At 39.1% G+C, this 8,654-nt stretch overlaps 2 protein-coding genes across 2 annotated transcripts in view; both read right to left on the reverse strand.

Annotated features, from left to right (window-relative positions):
* The window catches only part of dhx40 (DEAH (Asp-Glu-Ala-His) box polypeptide 40), a 9,306-nt gene extending 1,484 nt beyond the window's left edge, over positions 1–7,822 (reverse strand). The window contains exons 1-16 of the mRNA XM_024276653.2: positions 7,108–7,822; positions 5,490–5,635; positions 5,292–5,411; positions 4,978–5,214; positions 4,774–4,840; positions 4,564–4,695; positions 2,830–2,929; positions 2,645–2,731; positions 2,184–2,366; positions 2,025–2,105; positions 1,798–1,955; positions 1,513–1,627; positions 1,312–1,420; positions 1,116–1,210; positions 971–1,040; positions 662–890 (exon numbers count right to left, since the gene is read on the reverse strand). Of these exons, the coding sequence (XP_024132421.1) occupies positions 662–890; positions 971–1,040; positions 1,116–1,210; positions 1,312–1,420; positions 1,513–1,627; positions 1,798–1,955; positions 2,025–2,105; positions 2,184–2,366; positions 2,645–2,731; positions 2,830–2,929; positions 4,564–4,695; positions 4,774–4,840; positions 4,978–5,214; positions 5,292–5,411; positions 5,490–5,635; positions 7,108–7,246 (2,068 nt within the window). The 5' untranslated portion in view covers positions 7,247–7,822. The remainder of the gene's footprint in view (positions 1–661; positions 891–970; positions 1,041–1,115; positions 1,211–1,311; positions 1,421–1,512; positions 1,628–1,797; positions 1,956–2,024; positions 2,106–2,183; positions 2,367–2,644; positions 2,732–2,829; positions 2,930–4,563; positions 4,696–4,773; positions 4,841–4,977; positions 5,215–5,291; positions 5,412–5,489; positions 5,636–7,107) is intronic.
* Positions 7,806–8,654, reverse strand: part of LOC112149159 (zona pellucida sperm-binding protein 4) — a 2,137-nt gene continuing 1,288 nt past the window's right edge. Inside the window, exons 7-10 of the mRNA XM_024276657.2 lie at positions 8,404–8,590; positions 8,193–8,328; positions 8,051–8,114; positions 7,806–7,910 (exon numbers count right to left, since the gene is read on the reverse strand). Coding sequence (XP_024132425.1) covers positions 7,819–7,910; positions 8,051–8,114; positions 8,193–8,328; positions 8,404–8,590 — 479 coding nt within the window. The 3' untranslated portion in view covers positions 7,806–7,818. The remainder of the gene's footprint in view (positions 7,911–8,050; positions 8,115–8,192; positions 8,329–8,403; positions 8,591–8,654) is intronic.

The following is an 8,654-nucleotide window of genomic DNA, read 5'->3' on the forward strand; positions in this document are numbered from 1 at the left end:
AAAAGTATTTTAATCTTTCAGAAAAAACACATGATCGCATCTGAACAATTGCTAAACCTTATCGTTTCCATTCATTATTGCATTTGATGAACAAATAAAGGAATCTTGATTTTAAAACTGAACTATAAGCTGACACAAACTGGCACAAAGAATCAGCAACCTATATGCTATCTCAATGCTCACTGCGTTTGTGGTTTATGCTTTTTTAAAGCCTCTTCTATTCTTGGAACTTCTGATATTATCAATTATCATGAATGCTACAGCAAAGTTCCCAGTATCACTAATCTGTATGGACTAATGGAATTATAAGATGACTTCTTCTTATTGTTTTTAAGTACTTTGACAGACTGATCCCTCTAGACAAAAAAATACATTTTGAACAATGTCTATCATTTAACTCTGCTTTTCTTTATGTATTATCTGTAAGTGAGCGTTCGCTTTCATCAAACATTTGTCTTAACAGATATTATGCAGCTTTTTAGTACATTATTTATTATCAATCAATGTTTTTTGTGAAATTTAGCGAAAAATATTTGCTTTGTTTATTAAAATGTGTTATTAGAAAGCTTACGACCTTTAAAAGACATAGAATTAAATGCTGTATTCCCTAAAATATTAAGAAAAACAGAATCTTGTGAAAAAGAGAGGGTATCACTTGAACCTTGTTGTCTTTTTGCTGCCTCTTTGGTCTCCCATTTCTTCATCTCGTCATCAGTAACTTCCTCTCTTGCAACACTGCTCAGTTCGTAGACGTCCACCTCATGAAGCTTCGGCAGCAAATCCTTCACCCAGTCGTACCGGATGGGACACACCGTCCGGATGTAGACCCGCGAGGTCACCATCACGTCGTGGAAAATGACCCAGTTCAGCTCCGTCTCCTGCTCAAACAGCTAACAGTCCCAACCCCGTACGATCAGAGCGGTTGTTGAGGATGGAGGATTTATGGCGTGGAATAAACAAAGGTGTTTACCGATGACGATGGATGAATGTGAACCATGGATCCGTGGCCATCCATGGTGCAGAACACTTTTCCAACAGACCTACAGGGGCGCCACGAAATGTTTAACTCAGAAATCTTCAAAGGAGAATGACTTAAATGTTCAAGTGATCCGTACCTTCTGGCAACATTTGTAAAGTACCCCGTGCACAGACACTGTCTGAAGAGTTCACTTTTATTACCATCAAATGTTTCTACTGGGAAATCCCTTCTCTGAAAAGCAACCACATATTTCCACATTTACTACAAACAGTTTCTATTGCTAATAGCAACACAAAAAACGACATAAAAAAGCTTTTTTAAACATCCTGTACCTGCTGGAGGCGGAGGAGAATCTCCCGCAGCTGAGTCTCCACACTGAAGGCTGACTTTAGCGCCCTCCAGTGGATCCAGTTGTCCTTACACCACGCCGAGGGTCTGTCACTGCGCCAAGAGAATCATTTGCATTTTGTAAAGCGAAAGCCATGAAACCTAACCACCCTTTTTAACAACATGGTCTCAATTGGTTTTCCTACCTGGATTTACAAGACTGGAACACTGTGAGCAGCAGTGCAAAGTCGTTCATACTGCCAGTTTTAGCAACCAACGCCTTGTGCTTCTGATCCGCCTCCTTCTGCTTCTCAGGCTGACCTGAGATAAACAAAAAATCCACAACAAAACAAACAATTTATTTGCTATTTATTCTGCATTAACATTTCACAAAGACAAATCATTCATAAAGATACTTCTAAAAACATGTATTTGACGAATGATGATGTTAAACTGCTTCAAATCTCTTCAGTAAACTTCCAGCTGCTGACCTGGCCTGATGAAGATGTTCTCCACAGACAGCATGGCGGCCACGGGGAGCAACAGGTCCTGACAGCCAAGCGAGGCGGCTTTAAGTAAAGCCCGTGTCAGGCCAGGGTGCAGCGGGAACTCCACCATCAGCTCACCCAATTTAGTCACTTTACCCCGCCTGCATCAGACGTGAAAATTCACAACAAAATCCACTGCATTTCTACATGACTAAAAATGAGAAGCGCACCTGTCAATGGCATCAAACTGGTAGAGCTGTTTCAATGCCTCGAGGATGAATCTCTCCTCGGGACAGGCCAGATAAGGAAACCTAACGAAGGATCAGAATTTCAGTTTGCGAAGTGGTTGACTGACAATGACGGACAAAAAGAAAGAAAGGAAAGCAAACCTGATCACATCATGAATGCCGAGACACTTGAGTGTGAGAATCACTGCAGTCAGGCTGCTCCTCTGAATCTCAGGGACTGTATATTCGGGCATGCACTTCTCCCAGAACTCCGTCGTGTAAATTCGGAAACATTTTCCGGCAGAAGTTCTTCCAGCTCGGCCGGCTCTTTGACGGGCCTCACTTCTGTTGACAGAACCCCCATTTGAAGATGAGTGCACGCCTTCCACACAGCAGCGCTGTAATGAAGGCTGGGCTTTTAAGATTAAACTTATTAATTTAATCTTCAAATCAAATTTAAAACTCTCATTTGGTTTTGGAAAACAGATCATTTGAACTTGCATCTACAAGTTGAGATCATACTCAAAAATATTATAGTAACCCCCCAACTACTTTCAACATTTCTTCATGAAGATTTTTGCTTAGAAAATATTTAAAATATTGATTATTTTTCTGAGACTCACTTTGAAATAGGAACAACTTCCAACACATCCAAGCCCACCCTGGAGTTGTGGTTGAGTTGCTTTACAAAGCCACTGTCTACAATATACCTACATGCAAAAACAATAACAACAAAATATAAGATTTTTTAAAAGAGCGCAAGTTAAAAATCTAATAACAAATCAGCATCGTCTTTAGCTTTACTCACTTTATGCCATCTATAGTCAGGGATGTTGCTGCAATGTTAGTGGCTACAACACACTTCCTTATTCCTGGAGGAGGTGGCTGAAAAATCTGCTTCTGCTGATCTGAAACCACATTCAAACAAATAAACATTTTTTTATACAAGGGTTTGCTCTTACTTTCAATTAAGAAAGATTTTTCTGCAATATATGATAGTGGAATTAAAAAAAATGTTTTAGTAATGCATAATTCTAGCCTAAACCTTAAAAAAGACCACCAGCAGTTTACTCCACACACCTTCACATTTAGATCCACACAAGTTGGCTTCAACTTTTTGAGGATAATTTTGATGCTTGATTGTTTATTTAAAAAAACCCTGCAATTTCAAAGGTTTTTGTGGGACTTCTTCACATTTTAGCCAGCGTTGCAGTCAGAGATGATGAGAAACACCAGCTACAGACTGTTAAAAGTCACAGACATTCTACTTAATTCTCAACTAAAGATGCTCAGACATCATCTGGTTGATACTGATATTAAACTATTGCAAAAGGGTTGAAAATTTGAGTTTTCAAGCAGTGTTGTAAGGCCAGCTAAAACTGGACTGTAGAAGAGTAGAAACGGGATGAAGAGTTGCAAAATAGAGTTTTGTTAGGAAAACTATTTGGAGAAAGTTAGGTCCATGACTCAGATCGACTCGGACTGATCACTGTCAACTGGCTCCAAGATGGCGGCGCTTGTGTCACAGAAAAATGGTGACTGAATTGGTTTCATTTAGCTGGAGGTGGAGGTAAGGCATTTATTATGGGCGACATCACAGTCGGCTTTGTCTATGGTTAGTTAGTGTCATTACCAAATACTGAACCAATTTGATTTAAACTAAGAAGTTAACAATTCTATTAAATTATTTGCTTTCATTAAATTTGATTAAAGTCCATTAAAAATATCCAAACATAAAACCGATTTGTTTAAGAAAACCGTTGTTTTAAATAACTATATTTCAAATTGCACAAAGACGGTATTTTGACAAAAGTAGGAGTTAGAACATTATAAAACAACAAAAAAGCTGGTGTTGCTTAGAAAAAAAATTTAAAAACTGACTTAAAAGAAAAATCAATTATTTGATAAAACAAAATAGCTTTTTTTTTAAATAACATTAATTCTATTTGATCATTTAACCTTTAAACACAGCTTAAGATCTAACCTGACTATTCTGCACCCATTTAAACTTTGTGGAGGTGAAAATGTTCAAGTTTAGGCAAGGCATCTCTACTCTTGACTTGTCTTAAGACTTTGTGAAAAAAATCTTAAAAATACTTTCTTTTTTTTTATTCAAAGCACAGGGAAGATCCATGAAGGTGAGATCATTGCAGGATTTTGGTGAGGAACTTGACACTACCAATCTTATAAATTCCACCTAACACCTTTAGAGAACTAGAAAAAAAGACTGATCTTGAATAAGAAGGTTTTACACACTGTACCAATTTACTTTAAATACAGTATTTTCAAAGTCAACCCTGACTCTAATGCTCTTACAAGAAGAGTAGGTCTGCCCAGTTTAGAGGTCCTTTTCCTTGTCCTTTTAGAGAATTTAAATGGTAAATGTCGTTTACTTGTATAACGTTTTTCTACCTTCATTGAAGGCCCAAAGCGCTTCACAGACACATTCACATGCTGCCTACCGCTACACCACAGCCGCCCAAAATCTAAGAGCACAATCTTTAGGACGTTTTTGTGCATCAACAGAAAGGTGAGAACGTACCAGTGGGCATGGATCCGTAAAGGGGGAGAATGAGAAGGCCCTCCACTGTTCGGTCGTACACATCGTAGCGATAATCGATGCACTCTGCTTTCTCAAACAACAGGTCACAAGCACGCTCAATCTCTACTTGGCCTGTTGAAGCAAAAACAGATCACGTTTGAGAACACATCAGGATCTTGGAGAGTCAGAAGAGCATCAGCTTTCACATACCTGTCAAAAACACCAAAATATCACCGGCCATTTCAGTGGTGTGCACATTCAGAGCCACTTTCACCACCTGGGAAACAAAATGTGCAGATTTGTATAAATATATTGTCTTTTAGTACAATTATATATTCATTTGATACATCCTTTACAACACTACTGTTGAGAAGCTATAAATGTCAATTTATAAAACCCAAAATATTAAAATACCTCTTTCACATAAGCTGTGCTCTCCAGGTCCTTGGGTCCAACAGCCTGACCAAATTTGCAGGTAACAGGGTAAACCCGTCCAGGAATAGTGAAAACAGGACAATTGTTGAGGAAAACAGACAGTTTGTCTGTTTCCATGGTGGCAGACATCACCACCACCTTCAGAGGGAAAGACCTCCCTTTAGAGGCCGTATGAGGATTGGAAAAGACTTTCTTCAACAAGCCCAGCAGAATGTCCTGCAACGACGGCAAAACTTGAGGTACGGACACCATAGGGATCAAAGTTCACCATTGCTGCACAAAAACAGACTCACTGTGTTGAGGCTGCGCTCGTGAACTTCATCCAGAATTATAACGCCGTAAGCGGAGAGCGCAGGGTCGGCCAGCACCTCACGGAGCAAACAGCCGTCTGTCATGTACTTCACCACTGTGCTCTGGGTCAAACAAGGTCCACGTCATTATGGAAGTCAATCAAAGATACAGCAAGAGAGAAGGGATCTTTTCAGACTTACTGGTGTTGTGAAATCATCAAAGCGTACTTGGTATCCAACTTCTAATCCCAGAGAGCAGTGCATCTCCTGAGCTACCCTCTGGGCCACTGTGATGGCAGCCACCCTGCGGGGCTGGGTGATGCCGATTTTGCCATCTTTGCAAAAACCTACAAAAATGAAAGAAATATTGGGAAAAGCAAAAGCTAAAAAGGAGCCTCGTAAATATATAAAGTTACAATTAAGGAGTAGGTAATATCGCCAGGAGTTGAAAAGCGTTGGTGTTCCAATCACTTCCAAAGTCACTGCTGTATAAAATCCCACTTCTTGACATGCAGGTTGCTTATACAAACATTGTGAAAGAATTAGATCATCCACAGTGAATTCCAGCCTCTTACTGTGACAGCATGCCCACCTGTGCAACATGTCCAGTCATGAACTGTTTATTTTTAAGTCTGTTTTTGACAGACATGGACTTTCTTTTAATTACATGTATTGAATGTAGCAGCAATCCTGCCTCTCATATTTGGACTAATTGCCACCATTTCTCGGTGTGGAGCGATCTGCGGGTGCATGGTTCGCACAATCAGCTGTTGTCACTTGGTAACAACAACATGCCGCCAGAGAAGCACCTAAAGATCGCAGGAGAGACTGAGGAGAATGGAGTTTGCATGACTCTTAAAGAGCTTTTTTTATGGGGTTGTTGCATGGACAGGAACAGGAAGAGGATCAACAACTGGTGCAGAGACCAGGCTCCTTTGTAGGATATCCCTTCTAGTCTGTGACTGTGGTGGATGAGAAGAGGATTTAATGGAAACTGGAATATAGATAATGCTCATCTTCCTCTGAATGAGACTATGGGTGGACTGATCAGCTCCTTCAGTCAGAGACTTAACACCTCACTGCAGGAAAGAGCACTTTTGCTAATTTTTTCCTTCCTTATACAACTCTAAAATGGCTCAGACAGACAATAACTCATTTTAAGTGCATTTTTAGCAGTATTTATATGTTTTTAACAGAACTATAGTAAAGTGATTTACCCCTCGTGGGATCAATAGTTTTATTCAATTTAATTCAAGTAAATATCCCAGTCAGAACACAAGGTGATCAGTCAGATATCCAAACTTCCTGTGGCCTTCAGATTAGTCAGACAGCAGTGCAGAGAACCTGCAGGGACCGGTCCGCTGCATCCAAGGTCAATGAAAAGTGTCCGACGCATTGATGTTAATGGAGCACCTCTGGACTCTACAGCAGAAAAGTTCAATGGAGAACAAAATCAGCTTCTCCAGCTGCCAGACTGACGAGTTTGGTGTTGTCTGGGACAACAGTAGTCGCTTGAATGAATTCAGCCTAGTGTCAAGTTTGATGTCGGCTCTTGTTTTTTTTTTTAATCCAGACTTCAACACTTCTGAGATAAGGTAAAATAAAGGAGGCCGAAGCCAGACCTTCTACTCATACCTCACCATCTATACCAGGTTTATGAGTATGACAACATGCTTCCTGTACCTAAAACAGTAAAACCAGAGGCTTTTTTTTTTTAGATTTGAGGATAACGTGTCACTTCAACCAATAAAATAAACAGTTTTATTTCTAATTTATCTTTAACTCAACACATGTAAGACAATTAATTTAAATAACTTACCCGCTTCATAAAGATACTGTGGAAGCTGTGTCGTCTTTCCACTTCCAGTCTCTCCACTAACTATCAAGAAAGAGTTTTCCCTAACGGCCTGAATTAATTTGTTTTTCTGGTGATATATTGGAAGTTTCTTTGCGTCCATCTTCTAAAACGGAGGCGAGATCATGGATAAATTACCAAAGCAAAGGACCATTTATAGCTAAAAACTGATTTTAAAAAGGCTAAATCCCCCGTTAAATGCGTTTATAGAACACGATGACTTCCGCAAACTAATCCATTCTGGCTCGCTATTGGACCCGTTTTTTGGTCACGTGACAACGGAAGCCTAAATGTAATGCGCTTGGAATATTTTAAATAAAGGTTCAGCGCAAAAAGGAAACAGCAGCCCTATAAAACAGATTTATTTAAAAACAAAATACTCCCCATTCTTTTTTGTGATCGAAATTGTTTTATAATTCGCATAAATTACGTGTTTCTTTTATTATCTACATACAAAATAAAAGAAAGGAAAAAAAATCCCACAATTCAGATAACATTTTATTACTTGAATTAATTTACATTAAATAGGCCTGTATGTAGACAGCATCAAGACAGCTTTATCAATGTAAAAACAAAAAGAAAACAATGCCTACTTCAGAAGTATTTACATTTTAAACTAAGGCATTTAGCAGACATATTTAATTACACCAAGAATAACTTGATTTTTTTTTATTTTTATTGCAGATAAAGAAGAGGTTCACCAGAGACAACACCGGGAAAAATTCTCTGCCCTTGTTCTGGTGAGATTCCTCTCAATTTACGGTTGTCTGAAAGACAAAATTTTTTTAAAAAGATAGAAATTAATATATCCAGCATTTGTCTATAACGTGTCAAAAAAAAAAAAGAATCAGTTTAAAATGTAGCAACAATTATGTTCAATTGTGAATCAAAACACTGAATTTCCTACCGCTGCTGCAAGATTGGATGCAGTTTGGTCCTTTACAGATTTCTACACTGCAGTGGAAATATACCTAAAAGAGAAAAAGGGGAAGGTATAAACCCTTTGGAAGAAATGTTATAAAACTGTTGGTAGTGATGAATACACATACCAGGTTTTCAAATGTTGGAGGTTTAACAAAAGAGAACAATTTCACAACGAGCCATTTGTGAAGAGCTGGACTCTTCACCTCATCCCTGGAAACGGGCAGTAGGACAGTTCTGTGGGTATCACCACTGAAGGGACACCTGTATTGGATGCAAAGAAACATCAGTTATTGTCCCAAAACTTAAATATGTTATGCATGTTCCCCCAATTTTCACCCTTTAACAAGCAGGTTCCATCTGTACGGGTCATGAGGGTCCTCAGTCGGTGTAGCCCAGCAGTCCTCCAATAACAAAACCAAGTCCTTGTCTTGGTGCTTGAGGAAGACCTCCACAAAAACCAGCTGACCGAGCTCAGCTACTCTTGGAGGATCACCAGAGGAATAAAAGGATCTATAGGAGGAATCTGTAACCAGGCACACTTTCAGAAGTCAAAAAATAAAGTTTGACCATTGAATAGAAGAAACTTA

Source organism: Oryzias melastigma, linkage group LG13, assembly GCF_002922805.2.
Source record: "Oryzias melastigma strain HK-1 linkage group LG13, ASM292280v2, whole genome shotgun sequence".
In the NCBI taxonomy this organism is placed as follows: domain Eukaryota; kingdom Metazoa; phylum Chordata; class Actinopteri; order Beloniformes; family Adrianichthyidae; genus Oryzias; species Oryzias melastigma.